The sequence below is a fragment of the Rhinolophus ferrumequinum genome, chromosome 23 (assembly GCF_004115265.2).
Source record: "Rhinolophus ferrumequinum isolate MPI-CBG mRhiFer1 chromosome 23, mRhiFer1_v1.p, whole genome shotgun sequence".
Taxonomy (NCBI): Eukaryota; Metazoa; Chordata; class Mammalia; order Chiroptera; family Rhinolophidae; genus Rhinolophus; species Rhinolophus ferrumequinum.
In genome coordinates, this window is record NC_046306.1 from 13,286,611 (window position 1) to 13,307,648 (window position 21,038).

At 51.5% G+C, this 21,038-nt stretch overlaps 1 protein-coding gene across 2 annotated transcripts; it reads right to left on the reverse strand.

Moving 5' to 3' along the window:
- Positions 1 to 423: 423 nt before the first annotated feature.
- Positions 424 to 19,619, reverse strand: GDAP1L1 (ganglioside induced differentiation associated protein 1 like 1). 2 transcript variants are annotated; one of them, XM_033095480.1, is made up of 6 exons: positions 19,313 to 19,619; positions 10,774 to 10,966; positions 9,603 to 9,776; positions 4,803 to 4,900; positions 3,902 to 4,016; positions 424 to 1,036 (listed from the first exon to the last, which is right to left on the reverse strand). In XM_033095480.1, exons 1-6 carry the CDS (start codon positions 19,490 to 19,492, stop codon positions 693 to 695), a joined length of 1,104 nt encoding a protein of 367 aa, XP_032951371.1. In that variant the 5' UTR covers positions 19,493 to 19,619; the 3' UTR covers positions 424 to 692. The 2 variants fall into 2 exon arrangements, with proteins under 2 accessions (XP_032951371.1, XP_032951372.1); XM_033095481.1 differs by having other exon boundaries at positions 10,774 to 11,024; positions 19,313 to 19,446.
- Positions 19,620 to 21,038: the final 1,419 nt, after the last annotated feature.

Here is a 21,038-nt window from a genome sequence, read left to right on the forward strand (position 1 = left end):
AAACTCACTGGCCACGTCGGGGAGGGAATGAGGCTGTGCTCATGGTGTCGCTCCCCATCATGGCCCGATGGTTGGGTGCCACTGTCCTGGCTCGAGCCAGTGCTGTCTCAGTCCATGTCCAGGAGAAGAATGAAGCCCCTCCCGATCTTCAGGGGCCTCCCATGGGGTGTCCGGGCCTCCAGCCCTACCTGGAGGCTAGAAGAGTTGAGTCTTGATGTTGGCTTTGTCCTGTGGAAGAGTTCCCTGGGCAAGAGGGAAGGGGAGGCGAGGGGTGAGGCCCTGGGAGCCCCCAGCACCTCCCAGAATCTGGGCCCTGGTGGGTGAAACAGCCTGGGACTCACCTCAGATCCTAACCAGTCCCCACAGTTCCATCTTGAAACCTTGAATCGAAAGAAAAGGCATTCGTGTTTTGTTTCTGATCGGTCGCGCTCTCTCTCTCTCTCTCTCTCTCTCTCTCTCTCTCTCTCTCTCTTTCTCTCTCTCTCTCCTTTAGTAGAGCCGTGGCCTCAACTCACGGCGTTGGCAACGTCTACTTCTAAACTATGGAATGTTTTCACATTGACAATAGAATTACTCCGAACAAGGGTAGGGAAAGGCTGTCCAAGTTCATGAGACAGTACGTTACTGAGAGCTCAGTGGGGATCACACAGCACAGAGACACTGACAGTCAGACACCAAGCCCGGGCCTGGCTCTAGATGTATTTTTTCTTGAGGTACCAGTAGGCAAAGTAGCCCATCCCGCCCAGGGAGCCCATGAGGAAGGAGGCCCCAAAGAAAGATGGCGGTTTCCGCTTGACCAGCCGGAACGCGTTGGGGATGACGGCTGACAGCAGCGTGGTGTGGATGTCACCAAGGACTTTCCGGAAGGCAAAGCGTTTCTGGACCCTCTCGAAGAAGGACTGCAGGTTGGGCCGGCTGCCATCTTCCCAGTATTTCTTGGACAGTCCCAGGAACTTGAGGCGATGCAGGGTGGCTCCCAGAAGGACGTCAGCCAGGGTGAAAGCACAGCCGCACAGCCACAGCTCACATTTCTGTCCTAGAGCGGGAGAGAGAGGAGGGGGTGGGGGGATGGGAGCGGGAGGCATCAGCTTTTCTCCCCCCACACACTCACTCTTCTCTCGTGGACTCCTCTGCTGTTGGTCTGCCTGCCATCGCATTTCCCCAAGGTCATTCACTCCTGTACAACTTTAATGATTTTGGCCATGTCCTTGCACCACCCCTACAATCCTTTTTTTCATTTAAATCACTGACTTTTTATATGTGCAAGGACTGAGCTTTGGGAGTTCAAGATTTAGATATTGGGCAACAAGAGAAACCAGTAAAGGAGCATGAGAAGGAGCAGCCATGGAGGTGGGAGACGACGCAGGACAGTGGGGTGGCCTGGAAACCAAGATAAGAAAGTGTCCCAAGGAGAAGGGCGTGCTCAGGTGGGTTCAAACGCTGCGGAGAGGTCAGGAGGCAGCCTGAGAATGGTGATTGCATGTGGCAGCCGGTGACCTTGGTTAGAGCAGCTGGAGTAGATGCTGACAACAAAAGCCTGGTTGGAAGGCCTCCAAGAGAGAAAGGGACAAGAACTGGAGATGGCAAGCAAAGATCACTCTTTCAAGGAGTTTTGCTGTCACGGGAAGGATGCACTCAGAATCTGAGACACGTCAAGAATGGCTTTGTAAGTTGGGAGGAAAAACCCAGCATGTTGGTGGGAATGATATCGCAAGGGGGTAAATGATTCTCCAGGAGAGAGTGGAGAGAATTCCTGTGTGATGTCCTTCGGTGGATGAGCGTGGAGGGCATCTAGTACCCAAGGAAAGGGACTGGTCGTAGCTGGTCAAGGACAGTTCAGCCCTGGTGATAAGAGGGAGTGTGGGGTACCATAGCACATCAAATCAAAGTCGCCATCAAATGTAAGACATCCACCCCAGATATCTTACAGAGAACAAGTGATACCAGTTAAACTATTGATTGAGAAACATGCCAGTTTCAGACATGTCAAGGTACGATCTAACAAAGATGCATCTTAGAATTGAGAAAATAGTCACTAGTACATATAGACACTGGTGCTGACGGGTAGGTAGAGCTGTGAAGGTCTCTTCCTAATGTTTCCATTTTCTCAGTGATGCAGAAAGAAAGGGATCAGTTGAGAGGGAGGATGTGGGCAAAGCGGTTGGAGGGTTGAGGAGAAAGGAGAAGGTAGTAATTAGTCATCTGGAAAGGGGACAGTGGGAGGCCCAGGGCAGCAGGAAGGCCACCTAAGGCCAGTGGTCATGAAGCCAAAGTGAGAGCAGCCAGCACTCTCGTGTTTCTCCAGCCACATGTAGGTTCACAGGTGCACGTGCTGAATAGGTGGTGAGCTGGGACTACTCCGGTTTGAGGTTTTGCAAAGTGAGTACAATGAAGCAAGAGAAGGGCGGGGGAGTGGAAGGGCCAGGCAAGGGGTCTACTTGGTACTTGTGACGGTCAGGGAATCACCACTCGGTACAGGGAGAGGTGAGCATGAGAGGCGTGCAGGGCAGTGAAAGGAGGCAGGATCAGGGGTGGAAGGCCCCAGCTACAGACTGGATGAGTGTAGACAGATTTGTAGACCAAGGACTGAGCCCTGGGGCACTTCAAGGCTTAGATATTGGGCAATGAGAAACCAGCAAAGTTTCATGAGGAGGGGAACCCTGTGAGGCGAGTGTGGTGTGATTTCCTTAATCCTCACAACAATCCTATCTGGTAGGTGCTTTTATTATCCCCGTTTTACAGATGAGGAAACGGCAGCCCAGAGAGGTTCAGTAACTTGGCCAAAGCCACACAGCTGTGTGACCTTGAACAAGTCCCATCTCCCCGAGTCTCAGTTTTTTCATCTGGAGGATGTACATGCCTTTAACTGTCGTATGTATTAAGCTAGTATGTTCCAGGCACTGTGCTGAGTGCTTTTAATTTTTACGAGTCCAACAAGGTGAGGTTAAGGTTTTAAGTTGCATTATTATCATCCCATCTTACAGATGAGGAAACTGAGGCCCCAATAGGGAAAGCACCTTGTCCAAGTCACACAGTAGAGGCAGCAAAGCTGAAACTAACGCAAATCTGTCTGACTCTAAACTAAACTCTTTCAGAACACTGTGCTCCACGACTTTCTAATATACACACAATAGGGGTGTGTGTGTGTATGTGTGTGTGTGTAAGCTATGAGTGTAGCAGCGTATGTTGCATAGGCTCCATAAATTTGCAGAGTTGAATAGACAAGACTAATAGGTGACCCAAAACAGCAATGGGAAGGTCCAGGATGAAATTTGAAGGACTGTGGCAAAGATGGAATGTAAAAGGAAAAAGGAGCTGAGTAGTGTGGAGAGGGTGCTCCAGGCTGGAAGAACTACAGGAGCAAAGGTGTGCAGGTGGGAATGAAGCTGGTATGCTCAGGGTCCAGAGAAGAAAGCCACTTGAGAACAGGAAGAGTTACGGTCAGAGAGTCTGGGTGAGCCTAGATGTCTGGCGGCAGCATGAAGAAGCCATAATACATCCTTAAGCAGGGCAAAGGTCACCATCACCACCACCACCATCATCACTTTCACCAACCTTTATTAAATACCTACTATGTGCTAACTGCTGATCTAAGCACTGTATGTGTATTACATGTATTATTTCATACAATATCTCAGTGTCTCTCTGAGGTAGGTCTTATTGCTATCCCCATTTTATAGATGGAAACTGAGGTCCAGGGAGGTGAAGTACCTGACCGATGGTCACTCGGTTAGTGAGTGGCCAAGCTAGGACTTAAAGCTAGGTCTGTCTGACTCGATGGCCCGTGATCCGAACCACCTGGGAGGTCCTCTGAGATCTTTGGAATGAAAAAGCTTGGTACTGGGCAGGGACGGGGGGCTGGATGGGACCAGCACCCACCTACCCCAGGGCTGGTACCCACCTTCGTTCTCAAGCTTCCTCTTCTCCAGCTCAGCCTCGATCTGGTCCAGCACCATGGCCAGCTCCCCGAGGATCTTCTTCAGGTAGCTCACATCGTCATGCTCTAGGATCTTGGCCTGGGGGGCAGGACAGGCAGGAGCCAGAGGAGCTGAGTCGGCTTCAAAAGAAGCAGGATGACCAGAGCTTGACCCAAACCCCTTCTGCAAACCCAGCCTCCCAATATCCCGCCAAGAGTATAGGGTGCTCCGCAGTTACAAAGCACCCTCATCTGGTGCTCACAACACTCCTGTGAGCTTGACTTCCTGCCCAGATCCCTTTCACGTGGCTTGTACTCCCAGACACCAGCTGCTGTGAGGGATGGTTGGTAGCAGCTCGTAGCTGCCCCTTCTCTGGAGAATTGCTCTTAGCCAATGAGGAGCTGCCTGGAAACATTTGGGAAGTTATCCCACATTCCCCAGCTCCCCACCAGGCAATCTGTAGCCAATGACTGACGGGTATAAAAGGCTGGTTGCTTGCCTCAAGGTGGATTAACTTTGTGGTGCCCCTTATGCTTCAGAACTTCCTGTGGGGTCAGGTGAACTTTGCCCCTTCCTCGTTCCTGTCCCTCCCATCTTTACCAGGGTCTCCTCATGGCCACACTCACCCAAGGACCTCTGTCCAATGCTCTGCTATTAGGGACACAGCCCAAGACATGGGGAAACTGAGGCTCCAGGGGACAGTGGCTTGTCCAAGGTCAGAGAGCCAGGAAACGACAGAGAGGACAGGGTTGGAAAAGCAAGCCAGGGAATTTTCCATTTCGTGTTATCCACCGATCCCCTTCTTAGAACGAGTCTTCTCCCAGTCGTTCTTTTCCGTGGAAAAGATGGTGGGAAAGAGAACTGAGCAGGCCTGCAGGCACTCACCATGAGCTTCTTCTGTTTAGAAAGGTAGGGCTCTGAAAGCTGGGGTTCCTCTTCATGGTCCAATTTCATGAGGTCTGTCGTGGCATTGGCTAAATGTCCTGGGGAAGGAATAGGAAAGGTCCTGTCCTCTCAATGCCCAGCGTCGTCCCATTCTTTTCCCCACAAACTTGGTCCCATCCAAACACTGGTCTGGGAAGGAACCATATGAACAGCCAACACTCAGATGCCAAACTGCCCGAGGCTCAGGACAGTGGGAAGGACAGATACAGAAAGAAATCGCTATGACACAGCATGAGCGATCCACAAGGAAGAGTGAACAGAATGCTGTGGGATCCACAGCGCCACCCGCCTGGGGCACAGGCATCCAGACCCCTCACTGAAGACAGTCCACTTTGGAGGATGAGTAGGAGTTTTCCAGACATGGATATCACACTGAACTTGGACACACGCGTCCTTCAGTGATTGTCTCCCCCAACCCCCTTCTGTAGAGGGGCTAAATAACGTTCCACACTTGTAAATGACAAGCAGGTTTTGAACCTGGGTCTGTCTGATTCTTCATCTGGTGTTCACTCACTGTATCACTACAAGGAAAGACTTGGTTATTGCAAGAAAAACTGTAAGAGACCTTTGGTGTCTTGAAACTTTCGCTTTTGGTGAGCAACTTCCCTGGGGATTTAGGGACCTGATGACCCATCTTTCCTGGGAAAACTGGCCTTGATGCCAAAAAGGCAATGGTGACAGAAAGTGAGTCAATGATGGAATTCAAGCCAGCATCTTGAGAATTATTCTTAACGGGAGGGAGGAAGTATCCTATAATGTAACTTCAAAAATCTTTGAAAGTCTAACTGTAAACAGGGTTTTACAAGAGGAGGTGGAAATATTAATTGGTATAAGATCTTGGGTTCTATTCCCTCATTGGGGCAGGATTTCTCTGGAATTCTTGGCCAGTAAGTCTGGATAATGGTGGGTCAAGTGTGTGGTGGTGCCCCAATCCTGCTCGGCCCTGTGCCGTAAGCCCCAGCTCTACGTTAACATCCCTTAGGCGTCTCGAACACATTCTGGCTCATCTTCCCCGCTGCACCTGCTCCTCCTCTGCAGTCTCCCCAAATTGCAGCATCCGTCCCCCACACTAAGCTAAGCCAGATGCCTCAACCCCTTCTTCTCCCTCCTTTCCACCCCAAATCAGTCCCAGGTCCTGCTGATTCTTCTCTGTAATCTTTCTCATGTTTATCTTCAGCTCTCTGACTATCCCTGTTCTCTTGCCTGGTTCATTTTGACTCACCGCCTGTCTGTCTGCATTCTCTCCCCTCCAAGCCTTTCGCCCCACTTCTGCCAGAGAGATCTCCAAATACACACTTGAGCATGTCAACTTAAAACCCATCCCTGGCTCCTCACTGCCCTCAGCTAATGTCTAAGCTCCTTAAAAGACCCAGCAGGACCCATCTCCTCTCCCATCACGGACTCCACTTTCATTGAGTTCCCCCAATTGTCCCTGTCTCCAGATGGGAACATTTTAACCACTCCAAATGCTTGGCATTCCCTGAATGTGCTAGACCATTCCAAATCTCCAGGTCATTGCTCACACTCCTTCCTCCTGGAATCGTCTTCTCCTGTATTCCTGAAAACCCCCTTCCAGATCTAGTTCAAGATCATCTCCTCCACTGATCCTCTAGGAGGTCTGACCACTCATTGCCTTTGTCCTCCAGCGTACATTACAGATTTCTGCCAGAGAATGCAAACACACTAAGAGGTATCGTTGCACAACTTCCTTTACATTTTAGTCTATGCGAAAATGCCCTTTGGATTTGTGCAGTGCACAACCTATATTGCTGTATATGGAGATTTTGCTGCTAATGTACTTATTTCTGGACATATGTATCTTCCACTATCTTGTTTCCCTGAAAATAAGACCTAGCCAGACAATCAGCTCTAATGAGCCTTTTGGAGTAAAAATTAATATAAGACACGGTCTTATATAATATAATATAATATAATATAATATAATATAATATAATATAATATATAATATAATATAATATAATACTGGGTCTTATATTAATTTTTGCTCCAAAAGACACATTAGAGCTGATGGTCCAGCTAGGTCTTATTTTTCGGGGAAACACGGTAGAATCAGAGCTTCTGGAGAGCAGTGGCTATGTCAAGTTCATCTCTGTTTTCTTAAAACCCAGTACAGACCTGGCACAGAACAGGAGCTCAGTGAGGGTTGAATGAATGAAGGAAGGAAGGAATGGAATGAGTGAGTGAATGAGGGACCGCAGTTTTTCAGCTCCTCCCTCTGAGATTTCACCATTCACTGCCCTGTCTCCTGGCCTGATAAAAACCCAATAAACACATTCCCAGGCCTTGCAGCTTCGGGCTATATTAAGCCTCATTGATGTTTTATGAACGTGAAGGTCAAGTACAGCATTTTCTCTCTTGCCAGTCACTGGGCTGCCCATGTGACTCTCTTGAGACTCCAGGAGGGCAGACGAAGCCAAGAGGGGAGACCTTGGACTGACTGGAGGGTCAGTGCAGGGCGACTTCTGCGTCCCATGAGGTCTCCCCCCTACTCCCCCGCTGGGCTGGAGCCCTGAGAGCCTCTCTGTCTCCTCAAAGAGGAAGCCGGCTGGGCCTGCTGGGGCCGCCCCACTGCCTTCTAGGCACCTTCACATAGCTCAGGGCAGCACGGGGGAGCGCCTCCAGAACCCCAGCAACACTTAGGGACTGCCTCCACCTAGTCCAGGCCACCGTCTCTGCTCACCTAGATGACAGTCGGGACTCCTCACTGCTCCGCCCGCGCTTCCCAGTTGAGTGATCTTTGTAAAATGAAGATCTGATCATGTCACTGCCCATCTCTGTTTCTCCGCTGCTCTTTGGATGAAATTCCAATTCAGCCAGACCTGCTCCCCAGACTCACCGCATCAGCACGTGCTGCCCCCTTGGGCTACACTTCAACCACACAGAACTTCCTTTCGTTCTCAGAACACATAACACCCTCTCCTACCGTTGAACCTGAAAGGAGTCTCCCTCTCTTTCCCCTTCTAACTCCTGGTTATCTTTGGACATTGCTGCATTGCAGAATCCTTCCAGGCCCCAGAGGCTGCACTGGACATCTTCTGTGGTCCCCAGCCTCCGTGCTCCCCTTATCATAACACTGATTGATACTAGGCTAAAATTTTCTAAATCGATTGGGTTTTGAACAGGTTATGCATGCATACTTATTTAAAAATTCAAACATTAAAGAATGTACAGTGAAGAGTTAACCTCTCTCCTCTCCACCTGCAGTCTCTTAGTTCTGCTCCCCCAAAAGCAAGCATATTGGCAGCTTCTTGCGTATCGCATCCTTCCAGAACTACTCCTTGCTTTTGCAAGCGTCTGTGTATCCACCTCACCCCTTTCCACATGCATTAATGATGGCACACTAGATGCATTTGTTTGCCTTTACTTTTTTTGTTCACTAATACATCATAGAGAGTATTCCATTCTTCTCTGCTTTTTTTTTTTTTTTTAACAGCTGCACGGTATTCCATTGTACGGGAGTACTAGAATTTATTTATCCAGTTCCCAACTCACGGGCAGCTGGGTATTTCCAACCTCTTGCTAGTACCACCTATGCTGCAATGAATATCCGTGTACATACTCATTGTACACACATCCAGGTGTAACTGCAGGACCACCTCCAAGGTGTGGGCTTTCTTATGTTTGATACAGAGTGCCAGACTGCCCTCCTGAGAGGCTGTTCAAATTTACTTAGTCGCACACTGTAATTACCTGATCACTTATCTTTCTGCTTCCATCAGAACTATGACCCTGGGATGATAGGTGCTGTGTCTGTCCCCATCGGTGCCCAGCCCCCTGCCCCAGGCCTGGGTCATAAGAAACCTCATAAATATTGTTGACTGAATGTGGACAGGACAATGTAGATCAATCCTGCGTGTTGCTTGAGGGCACTCTAACGGGACGTTGGGTTCCACAACCTGGCCCCCGCCCATTTCGAACATCAGCCTCATTCCTTTGAGAGGGCGGAAGTGATCATTTACTGAGCACCTATTATCTACTTAGAATCATCCCTTTTCCTCTGTTTGTAGGACCCCCTGGTGTCTGCACAGAGCCTGGACCAAAGTCTGTAAACAGTTGTTGCTGGGTAACCTGATTTAATCCAACCCCCATTCACTGGGTGCTGGAAACAAAAGGCTGAACTAGGCCACGGACACGTCCAGGCTGGCAGTTAGCACAGTACCTGGGTGATGCTTGAATCAGAAATCAGAGACCCCCCGGGGGGGCTTGCCATATCTGAGCATCCTTCCTTGGTGACGGCAACTCTGATGTCACTCAGTGCCCTGGGCTGCCAACTAGAGCACTGACTTCCCTGGGCCCCAACTCTAGATGTCTGGGCTTGGGACTCCTGTGGGGAGGTGCCCCAGCTCCCCATGAGCAAGACAAGCCTCTGGGGAGACAGCCCGGTTACTACTCTATGGGATAGCAAGACAAGAGTAGGTGCCAGGAGAGGGGAATGAGAGAGAGACTGCCAGAGAGGGAGCGAGCGAATGCCATGAAAGGCCAGAGAGAGTGATGGAGAGAAAGCAAGCAGGAGGCAGAGAGAGACACAGAGAGAGACAGAGAGAGACAGAGAGAAACAGGGAGAGTCAGGAAGAGGGAGAGAAGGAGGGAAAAGAGGAAGAGACACACTAGCGAGAGGAAGAGGAGGAGGAGGAAGGAGGACCCACATTGAAAGGGAGAAGGTGGGCAAAGAACAGGGTCCCCCTGAGGGGGCTCGTGCGCCCCGCCCCAGGCACTCACTGCGGATCTCGGCCGTGGCGTACTTGGGGATCATGGAGTCGGTGGTGAGCTCAGGGTGCAGGATGCAGCCATGTGTGTAGGCATCCATGGGCAGTGCGTCCAGCAGCTCGCGGTACTGCAGCACCCGTGCGTGCTGTGGGCTGCCCGCCTCGGGCATCAGGGCCACCACGTGCTCTGCGGGGCACAGCCAGGGGCTGGACTGGGGACATGGGCCCTGCCTCCACTGTCCACCCCCAATTCAGAAAGCCCAGCCTCTTGTACCCCAAAACCCCAATTCCAGCATCCTGGAATCCCTAAATGTCATGGCCCAGAGGTCCCGGCCCACGCCCTTTCCCAAACTCCTTGAGATAAAGTCCCGTCCAGCTGAAAGGGGGATCTGAGTGCTGCAGCCCGCTTACCTCTCCTCACTGGGGCCCTCCAAGCTGTTCCCTGAGGGGCAGCTGGGGGTCTGGGCCCCTTGTTGCCAGACTTCAAGAGGAGCCCGGATGCTTAAAACTAAACTCTCCTTGATTTTTAAATGTTGGCAACATATTCATATTCTTTTTAAGCAGTGGGCCTTGATCCCCTCTCAGCTGCTGTTTGCAGCCTCTGCTGTGGGCAGTGAGCTCCTGAACAGAAGCAAGGCCAGAGGGGACATAGCGTTCTGCAGGGTTCTGGGGTGTCGGCCCTACTCTGTCTGCAAGGTTCCAGGATATCTGGGCTCATGTCTGTGGGCTTCCTGGGAGTCTGTGGCCCTGGCTGTGCTTACAAGGTTTCAGGAGGCTGGGCCTCCCGCCGCCCTGGCGTCCCTGGGATATCTGGGCCCTGTCTGTGGGGACTCAGCACGGGGTCTGGGTCCTGCTTGTGCCTGAGGGGCCCCCAAGGATCTGTGGCCATGCCTGTGACTCTAGAGTTCCTGGAAAAGTAAGCTGTAACCCCGGAGCACCACGCGGGGTGGTGGTGTGTGGACCATACCCTTTCCCTGGAGGACCAAGGAGGGGGGGTTTTGTGGGGTCCCTGGGGATCTGTGGCTATGCAGGTCCTGGGGGGCATCTGAGGCTTGCCCGTAGCCCTGTGGCTCCTTTCGGGGCAGACGGGGCCTTGCCCATGGCCGCAGAGCTTTCTCCCGGCCTGCCAGGGCTCTGGGACAGCGCCGGAGCCTGTGGGGTCCCGGGGGGTGCGGCCACCGTACCTCCGGTGAAAGTGCGCTCCACGTAGTCGATGATCTGGTCGTAGTCGCTGATGATGTTGTCGCGGTGGATGATGACGGGCACCTCCTCGCCCAGGTTGAGCCGCATGAACCACGGCTCCTTGTGTTCGCTCTGCGGCAGGCTCACGTCCCGCTCCTCACACACCAGGCCCTTCTCGGCGATCACCAGCCGCACCTGCAGGTGCCAGGGTCAGAGCGGGGAAGGCGAAGGCGGGCAGACACACAGGGACGGTCTGCCCAGGTGGGGGGGGGCATGTGGGAGGGAGGTCAGAGGTCACACACAGGACACGGTGGCTTCCAGCCCATTCTTGGGCACGTGGGGGAGGGGGTTATCTCCCAGGGGCTTGGGGCCTGGTGGTTACGGGGCTGGGTTTCACAGCTGCACATACCCGGGATAGGATTCCTGGTTCTGCTGTGTGAGTTAGGGCAGAATCTTTAAACTTTCTGAGCTTCAGTGTCCTTATTTGCAAAATGGAAGTATTAATAGTACCAACCCAATGTCTGGTATATAAATGGCACTCAATTTACAACCAACATTATCATGATTGGACTCTCAGCCTGGCCTCGAGGGATGGAGTTGGCCAGGAAATTTGCCGAAATTCTTATCATCAGCAGCTAATTGTTTCAAATTATTTGAGAAACAAAATGAGGGCCGGCCCTGTGGCTCAGGCGGTTGGAGCTACATGCTCCTAACTCCGAAGGCTGCCGGTTCGATTCCCACATGGGCCAGTGGGCTCTTAATCACAAGGTTGCCAGTTCAACTCCTCGAGTCCCGCAAGGGATGGTCGGCTGCACCCGCTGCACCCGCTGCAACTAGCAACAGCAACTGGACCTGGAGCTGAGCTGCACCCTCCACAACTAAGACTGAATGGACAACAACTTGACTTGGAAAAAAGGCCTGGAAGTACACACTGTTCCCCAATAAAGTACTGTTCCCCCTCCCCAATAAAATCTTTAAAAAAAAAAAAAAAAAAAAAAAAAAGAAACAAAATGAGGTGAAAAGTAATTTGCCGACGTTGGTCAAGCCCTTTACTGCCCCAAACAACTTCCCCTCTGTTTTTTTATGGATGCTCACAACAGCCTTCTAGAGGATGGCAGCGTGGGGACTATCTCCCTGTTTTTCTTGATGAGAACACTAAAGCCCAGAGAGGGCAAGTAACTTACCCAAAGACACACAGCAATTTAGCAGCACACCTAAACCTGGAAGAACTGGTTCCTGACTCCCGGACAAGTGGTCTCTACCCTGGGGGCTCCTTCCAGGGTGTCCTGGACCTGCCCCCTCCTTAGTCTTTCCCTATGTCTCTAGGGGGTCTCAGACAAACATTTGAGCTGGTGGAAGCTAATGGAAAGCCTTGAGGCTGGGGCATGTCCTGACCCAGCCCAACCTTTCTGAGCTGGAATACAGTTAGTGATCACCTAGTTCAATTGTCCCCTTCCTGTGGACTGAGACTCAAAAAGAAGGTGGGACTTGTCCTAGGTCCCCCAGCAAAAAGAGGGTAAGTGACTCCACCTCTCCTGAGCATCAATGTTCCCCCAAACCCAGGTGGAAGCTCTGGGGACTGGACATCCCCAGCCTCCCCTCCAGGTGCCAGGAGTTAAAAGCCCAGAAGGGGCAGCATGGGGTTATATTCAGAACCTTGGACTGGGTGCCAGACTATGTCAATTCAAATCCCAGCTCTAGCACTTACTTGCTGGATGACTTGGCTTTACAAATAGCCTTCCACCTGTGTGCCTCAGTTTTCTCACCTGTTCAATGGGAGTCCCACTAGCAATTCCCACAGAGAACTGTTGTGAGAATTAGATAGTCACTGAGGAACAGTGCCTAGAATACAGTAGAGGTAATGTGACTTAGCTACTTGCATTAGACTAGGTTTTGAAGGCTTACAGACCTGGATTTGAAGCCTGGCTTGGCTGTTTATTTGCTGTGTGACCTTGGGCAAGTCACTTGACCTCTCTGATCCCTAGTTTCTGTGAAATGAGGAATTCAGTGCACTCCTTCAAGGCTGGCTCGAGGTTGAGATGGGATGATGTGGGTAAAGTCCCAGCACAGGAGGTTAATACACGGATTCTAACATCACTATTCTCACACACACACACACACACACACACACACACACACACAGACTGTCCTACCCCCCCTGGTTGATGTCCTAGAGTGCTTCATGCCCCACGCTCACAGCTCACAAGAACACTCCCTTCTGTTTGGTGAACTGTGGGGAGGGAGAGGTAATTAGCCCCCAAAGCTCCAACACTCCTTCACAGATTCCTTTGCTCCGTTAGGCAAAAGCAGGTCCTGCAGATGGCACTGGGGGGCAGGCACCCTGTCTCTGCCACGGCAACGCTGTGTGACCTTAGAGCCATCGCTGCCCCTTCCTGAGCCTCCTCTTTCTCATTATTAAACTAGGGGCTGCAGCCCTGCTGGGAGCTGACACTACATTCAGACCATGCAGGAGACAGGGCTGTGGGAGGGAACTGCTGGGTCTGTCTGAGAGACGGGGAGGAACGGTGGCAGAGAGTAAGTATGCGGGGGTGGCATCTGTTGGGTCTGGATGTGTGAGTGTGCGAGTGTCTGAGTGCAAGCGCCTGAGCATGAGCGGCAAATGTGTGTGTGTGTGTGTATATGTGCGTATGCATGCATGAGTGTGGGTGTGTATGCATGAGTGTACCAGTAAGTATGAGTATTCAAGTATTGTGTGAGTGCGTGTGCATTAGTGTGGATATGAGTATGATTGAGTGAGGGCACCTGTGTATGTGTATATTTGAGCTCGCGGGTGGTGACCGTGCCCTGGAGAAGCCCCAGAGCAGTTGAGGCTGGAGTTCATTAGTCTGCAGCCCAACTGCCCCGTTCCCTTCCTGGCCTCCTCCTGCCTCAGAGACCTGGCTCTGCCCAGTCATCCAGCGTCCGGGCCAGCCTGGGGCCTCTGAATGGGTGGAAACAGAAACCAAACTAAACCTTTGCCCTTGGCATGTCCAGACATTTGGACTCTGTCTTGGCATGGCACTTGCCCTCAGGGACCACTCCTGGGCCATGACCTGGGACTCCAGTGAGGGTGCCAGGTGGGGCTGCCGCCTGGGAAGGGGACTATCTTTAGAGGCATAACAGTCCTGCTTGGAGCTGCCTTGGGTCACTTCGGCAAGCAGCCAAGGAGACTTCCTCCTTTCGCTGAGCTGTAGGCCAGAGCCATGTGCCATCCTGCGGGGGAGGGGTATATGGGAGGAAGCCAGGCCCAGGTGAAGGGCATGCAGTTGCTAAGGCCATCTGCCATCGCTGCCTCCCTGGGGGCTGGACCAGACTCAGGTGGTCACCGCTCAGTGTGAACAGATATCAACCATCTCTGGACAAACTGCGGTTGCCTGAAATATACCCACTGGTGTTTCATTGTCATGATCAGGCACTGTCACGCCTCACTCAAGCCCTTGTTGATGAGGCAACTGTGATGGGTTGGGTTGGTGTCTCTTCTCAGCCATTTAGTTGCTGTGTGACTTTGGAAAAGACACTTAGCATCTCTGAGCCTCAGTTTATTTATCTCAAATACCTTATTTTAAATTAATAAACTTTATATCTTAGAGCAGTTTTAGTTTTACAGAATCAAATACCCTTTTTTTTATGTAACACCTATTACAATGTATAAATTTGTCACTTTTCAACACCTATTTATTAAGTGGCTACTCTACACCAGGTCCTGTTCTAAGTATGGGCGACTCAGCAGTGAACAAAGATCGCTGCCCTCGGGGAGCTGACATTCTAGTGGGGGCAGACTGATAATAAGCAGTTAAAATGATAGGGTATGTAAAAAATGACGAATGCCTCAGAAGACAGGAAAAATACAGCAAGGTAAAGGGAATTAGGGATGCCAGGGAGACAGGTGACAATTTTAAATAGGGTGACCCATCGCGGCTGGCCTCTCTGAGAAGGTAACCTTTGAGCAAAGGCTTGAATGAAGTAAGGGAGTGGTCTACAAAGGGATCTGGGGAAGACTGCTCCAGGCATAGGGACCGCCAGTGCAAAGGCCCTGGGGTGGAAGCATGTCTGAAGTGTTTGAAAAGGCCACACGTGAGGAGGCCAGTGTGGCTGGAGCAGGGTGGGTGAGGGAGAGGACGGGAGAGGTCAGAAACGAGCATACACTGGAAACTTATAACCCAGACTCCTAGACCCAAGGATCCATGAATAAATTCAGGGAGTCCTTGAACTAGGATGGGAAAATTATATGTTTATTTCAGTAATCTCAAACTGACACTTAGCCTTTTCTTCAATTACGAGTGTAGGTGACAAAGCACGGTAGTGTTAGCAGTGCCTGTAACATTGTCACCACTAGGATCAGATATTTTCATCATTTCACAATTGTCGCAGTTATACTCATCACGACTACAATATGACAGTAGTTATCATTGCTGTCACTAGATTGTGTTATATAATGGGTTAATACGGAAACATATGTCATTATGTAACAAATCTGTTTTAAAAAGTATGTCAATAGCTGTACTTGAATATGACTGGTTTCCTTTCCAATCTAATAATCCTATGTATTTTATTTTATTCAATTAAAACCATTGTTCTGAGAAAGGTCCACAGGCTTCCCCAGATTGATGAGGGGTCCAGGACCCAAGCAAGGCTGGGATCCTGCATAAGGGCCTGAGGCTATTATGAGGACTCTGGCTTTTCCCCAGAGGGAACTGGGGAGCCACTGCCAGCTTCTGAGCAGAATGGTGAGATCTGCAGCTCTCACCTGTGGGCCTTCCGGGGACGGGGACGGGGTAAATGGTCAAGTGCATTGTTATGTACAGGGCTGGGGGCCAGAGCCCAACAGCTTGAAAGGCAAAGCCAGGGTGGGAAGTAGAGGTCATTGACTTCCCTCCTCTGTGTCTGGAAGAGGGCCTCTTAGAGACATGTTCCATCTTGGGTGTCAGGGCCCAGACCCAGGCCTCTTACTCCTGGGGGCCAAAGGCTGGGACAGGGGCTCCCCACAGGTACATCCAAGACAAGGGCAGACCCTGAGTGGATGGGGTGAGGGAACCTCGAACCAGGCTTGCTGTGCGGAGCCAGGGATGGATCTCGGAGACTCACTCTGGTGGAAATAACAACAGTAATAATAGTTAACTCTTACATAGCAGTGTTCTGAGACCTTTACGTGTATTAACTCATTTAATCCAGACAAAAACCTAATGAGGTAAGTAATAGTATTATGCTCATTTTACAAGAGGAAACAGGCACAAAGATAATAAGTAACTTGCCCAAAGTCACACAGCCAGTAAGTAGCAATCTTGTTTTTATAAAAGAACTGGCTGGTATGAGGACAGGATGCTGAGAGGGCTAGGGGCACATGGAGGTAGGGCAGTCCTTCCTGCCTGGGGATGGAGAGAGGCAGCTTGCATCAAACATCTAGTCCATTTTCCTGTTGTGGAAACTGAGGACCAGAGAGGGTCAGGACTTACTTGAGGTCACACAGCCAGTAAGCGGGAGTGCCAGCACTAGAATGATGGTGTTTGATTCCCTGCACTTTTTGCCCCTCTGACCCTCACCTCCCCAGAGGAGACGGGGCTGGGGTCGGGAACAGGCTCGGAAATACCCTGACATCAGTACCGTGCAATTAGAGCCTCCTCTGAAGCCCATGGCCCCACCCGATCCCCTCGAATGGTGCCTGAATGTTCACTAGTAGGGTGCAGTTTCTTAAGGCGCTGAGCTAAGTGTGTGAACGTGCATATCATTCAGTCTTCACAACCCTCTTCATAACCCTCTGCGCACTCCTAAGCATATGAGGGAGCTGAGACCTAAGAGAGGAGAAGACACTTGTGTGACAAAGTCACAGAGCTAGAAAGTGGCAGTTGGGGTTTGACCTTGTGTCTGGTAAGCGTAGGTACTCCTACTGAGTGCGTGCTGTGTGCCAGGTGCTGTGCTAGGTGATTTATAGGGAGACATTTGCTGAATCCTCCCAATGACCCTATGGGGAGGGGAAGACGCTATTAATATCTCAGTTTACAGGTGGGATAACGGAGGCAAAGAGCTTAGAAACCTGCTCAGGGTTCCCCAGGTGGCCAGCGGTGGAGCCGAGATGGAAGCCTGGGCAATCCGGCCCCCGAGTCTGGGCTCTGGATCCCTCACTGTCCTGCTGTCCTCTGGCTCTGGAACAGTCCCCAGATGCCCCATGGAGCCACCAGCACGCCTGGGGGTGGTCTGTTTCTGCTCTCAATAATTTATGTACCATTAAGGACAGACTCCTCACATGCTCCCCATGGGGAACTGCTCCCTGCGTGCAGGCAAGGCCCTTCAGGACTACAGGGAGGGAAGAAAACTTACCTCCTAAGCTCCTACTACATGCCAGACACTTAACATACGTCCCTGTCCTCTCAATCCCCCAGAAATTCTGCAGGGTAGGATGCAAATGTCCCCTTTTATAGATGAGAATGTCGAGGCACAGAGAGGTGAAGTGACTTGTCCAAGGTCACACAGCCAGTAGCACTCAAGAAGAGACTGGAACCCAGGACCATCTGACTGTAGAGCCCATGCCCTTTCTGCCAGGCTACACTGCCTCTAGAACCCGCCATGGGCCCCTGGGCAGGAGGAAGGCCCTGGCAGGGGAGGCAGTAGGATGCCCAGGCTGGCTTGATTAGAGGCTTGGTCCCAAATGGGGTTATGGTAGGTGGTCTCATCACTGACTGAGGGACCATTTTAGCCCTGAGCTCACGCCGAATAGAAAGTATTCCATAGAGGGAAGAGCAGGAGGCTCCTTCGGGGGGATGGTATTGGGGGTGCCATCCTGCTGCCTCCCATGCAGTCCTAGCCACAGGGGCTTGGCTCCTAAAGTTCTGGATGGGAGGAGATTCTGGCATCTGGAGGTCAGACTGATTCATCTCCAAACCTCCGGCCACTTGCATAGAGCCTGGCACACAGTAGGTGTTCAGCATGTATGTGTAAAATTATGGACAAGTACCAGTGTGACTTTGGTTAACCCGACCCCTCCTTTACCTAGCACTGTAACAACACCATAACATCCATTATTAACAGAGCCTGGACTCTGTGCCAGGCACTGCCATCAGCACATTTTGTGCACCATCTCATTTCACCATCATAACAGCACTCTGAGGGAGGTATTGCCATTAGTTCCAATTTACAGATTATAAAACTGAGGCTTTGGAGAGGCAAAGTGACCTGTCCAAAGCCCCATAGTAAGTTACTGGGGAAGACAGCTCTTCCACTGGGGATTGACTGGACTCAGAGTCTATACCCTAAACTGGGGTTACCCAAAGGGAGATCGTTGCACCAGCTTCATCAGCATCACCTGGTAGCTTGTTAGAAATGCATCTTGAGCCAGACCTACTGAGTCAGAATCTCTGGGATGGGACCCAGCAGTCCGTGCTTTAACCAGGATCGTGCAGTGATTCTAAAGCAGTCAAGTTTGAGAAGTACCAATCTAGAACACTGATTTATACCGCCTCTTCAACAACCCTCTCATCCATCCTGAGAGGTGTTGGAATTAGAAGTTGCTGTTATTATTATCCCATTTTCCAGATGATAAAACTGAGCCTGGGCCAAGACTCAAACCCAAATCTTCTGATTCCAAGGCATCTTTCTCTTTACAGAAACGGTTTCTCCATCTGGAAAATGAGTGAATGACCCAAAAGGATCTTCCAGGAAGAAGAGGAGTCGGAGGACCAAGCAATGGGGCCTGAATGCTGGGTCCTGGCCGTGGTGCTGAATCTGTGCCCCACGAACAGGTTAACCACCCAGGGTGAGAGATTCGCCCCTAGAGGCACTCGTGTCTTACCCACGCAGTGCTGGGCGCTCACCCTCAGGAAGCGGGAACCCCAATAACTCAGCACCAAGCTGGATTCCCAACTGCCCCTCAACTCCCCTGGGTCTGAGAAGGGGCGGAGAGGCTATCTGTGCCTTTAAGAGCAAAACAGATCTTAAGGCCCGGCAGGTCTGAGAAAATGAGTTAACTCCTTCCTTCTCAAGATAAGGGTGTGGGGGGGGGCGGGGGGGTGTCGGAGGGGGGTGGGACGCTAGAGACAGACCCTCCAAGCCCCAGTCAGAGGAAGGCCCCCAACCAGGCGGAGGCGCAGAGGAGCTGTGACCGGCGGGGGCCTGTAGTATCTAGGACAGCAGCACAGAGGGAGGGCCTGCGATAGAACTACCGGGGCTGGAGGCTGGACCCCGGGAAGCGCCCCTCCTCCCTCCCCGCATCATCCGCCCCCTCCAACAGGCCGCCTTCCCAGCGGTGCCCATTCCCTTCCCCGTGCCTTTCTTTGTCTCCTCTCAGCCCTCCAACAGACCGGGTCTTTTGGGAGGCAAAGAGGATGGGTATTCCTAGAACTGGGGACGAAGCTCGTGGGGCCCAAGGCAGGGCCAGTCCCCCCCCCTCCCCCCGGGAGAGCAGCCCGGCGGCTCCCGTCCTCCGGCCCCGAAACCCCCGATTCCCTCCAGCGGTCTCTCGCTCATTAGACCCCTTAAGCCCACCGAGATCCCCTCCCCCAGCGTCCTCGCCACCAGGCGATCCGGTTTCCCTGCTTTCTCAGGCTGTACCTTCTGAGAGCTGAAGGACTGGGTCCAGTGGTACAGAACCAGGCTCTCCTTGGGCCAATGGGCGGGGCTGGACGCCTCCGGCGCGTCGGGGGCCTCGGCAGGCTTGGCCGCATCGCTCTCCAGCGCCGAGATGGGCCACCAGCTGCAGTTGGTGGGGGTCAGGTTGTTGGGGGTCGCCATGACAGCACGGAATCAGAGGGAGGAAAGAAAGAGGCTCCGGCGGTAGCGGCTCTCTCTCGCCCAGCATCACATGGCCTCGCGGAGCCTGTCCCTCTCCTTCGCTCCCTCCCTCCCTCCCCTCCGCGAATGTCATTACTCACTGGGCGAGAGGGGGAGGGGGCGAGGGGATCCCGGGAGCTCCTTCCCTCTTCCTCCCCTTGGCCCGCCCCTGGCCCGTGCCGGCCGAGCCACCAGTCCTCGGTCGGGCTCCATGGAGCCATGGGGAAGTGGGCCATGCCCCCCAAATAGCTCCTATCTGGCCAGTCACTGGCAGATGATTCCACCATTATAAACGCATTCTGCTTCTCAGTCTTCTAAGAAGCAAATATTTCTTTAGGACAACTGGTGTTATGGATCCATTGCTTTTAAAATTAGTGTCTGTAAACAGCTCGTCTCTCTTTGAAGCTTTTTTCTGACTTTTCTCCTGAAGAACCTCTAAAGGCAGAAGGGAACAAACTGGCTTATTGTGTGTCCAGGCACTGTTCTAAGGGCTTTACAATTATCCACTCATTTAGCTCTCACAATAATCCTATTAGCCTCATTTTACAGAGGAGGAAACCGAGGCACAGAGACACTACGTGCCCTTGCCCAAGGTCACCTAGCTAGTAAGTGGTGGAGCTGAGATTAGAACCCAGGCTGTCTGGCTCCAGAGTCTTAAACAGCAGCACAGCACACATTTATCATCCCAAGCACTTTACATGCATCATCTCATTTCATCTGCAAAATAGTATTTCCCAGATGAGGAAGGTGAGACTCAGAGATGCCAGTCATTGGTCCAAGGTCACATCTTCACCCCAGGAGACTGAGGCACAACTAGAAGAGCCCATAGAAAGCCTGTAACACCTTTGCTGTTACAGTTTATCCGAAACATTCATGGGACCTTTACATAAAGTTTTGTAATATACCCTTGCTTTCCTTACTATAAATATCGTTTTATTTACCATTGAGCAAATAGATGCTCCTGAAAAATAAGCTTCTCAGTTTGTGCCCCGCCCCCACGCCCGCCATGCTACCAAGGACTCGTAGGCACATCACTCTCCCAGACTGACAAGCATGGTTCTTGAGCAATCAGTGGCCTTCCTTCTACCAGTAACAAAAGTTCTGTGGCCCAGGGGTTTCCCTTTTTGCTTTGGCTGCCAGGAAGCTTGGAACTACATTTTCTATTAAGTCCTAGTTGCCACATTAGCCTCCGTAGTTCAGCAAATTCTTTTTCAAAGTGTCTTGTTCAGTTTGATTTTGCAAAGAAGGATATAGTGTGTTGAGGAAAAATTCAAATGTCTGTGAATTCAGGGGAGTTAAGACCTTAGAAATTTGATCGAGGTGGAAAACTGGCCCCTAACTTTGTCTTTGCTGAATGTATCCAGGGAGCCAAACTCAAAGCAATCACACTCAAATGTGTATTCATCCCCTCAGCAAATATTAATTGTGCACCTACTATGTGCTAGGCACTTCGATGGCACAAGAGATATAGTGATACATAAGACAGACACTGGCCTGCTCTCTGTAC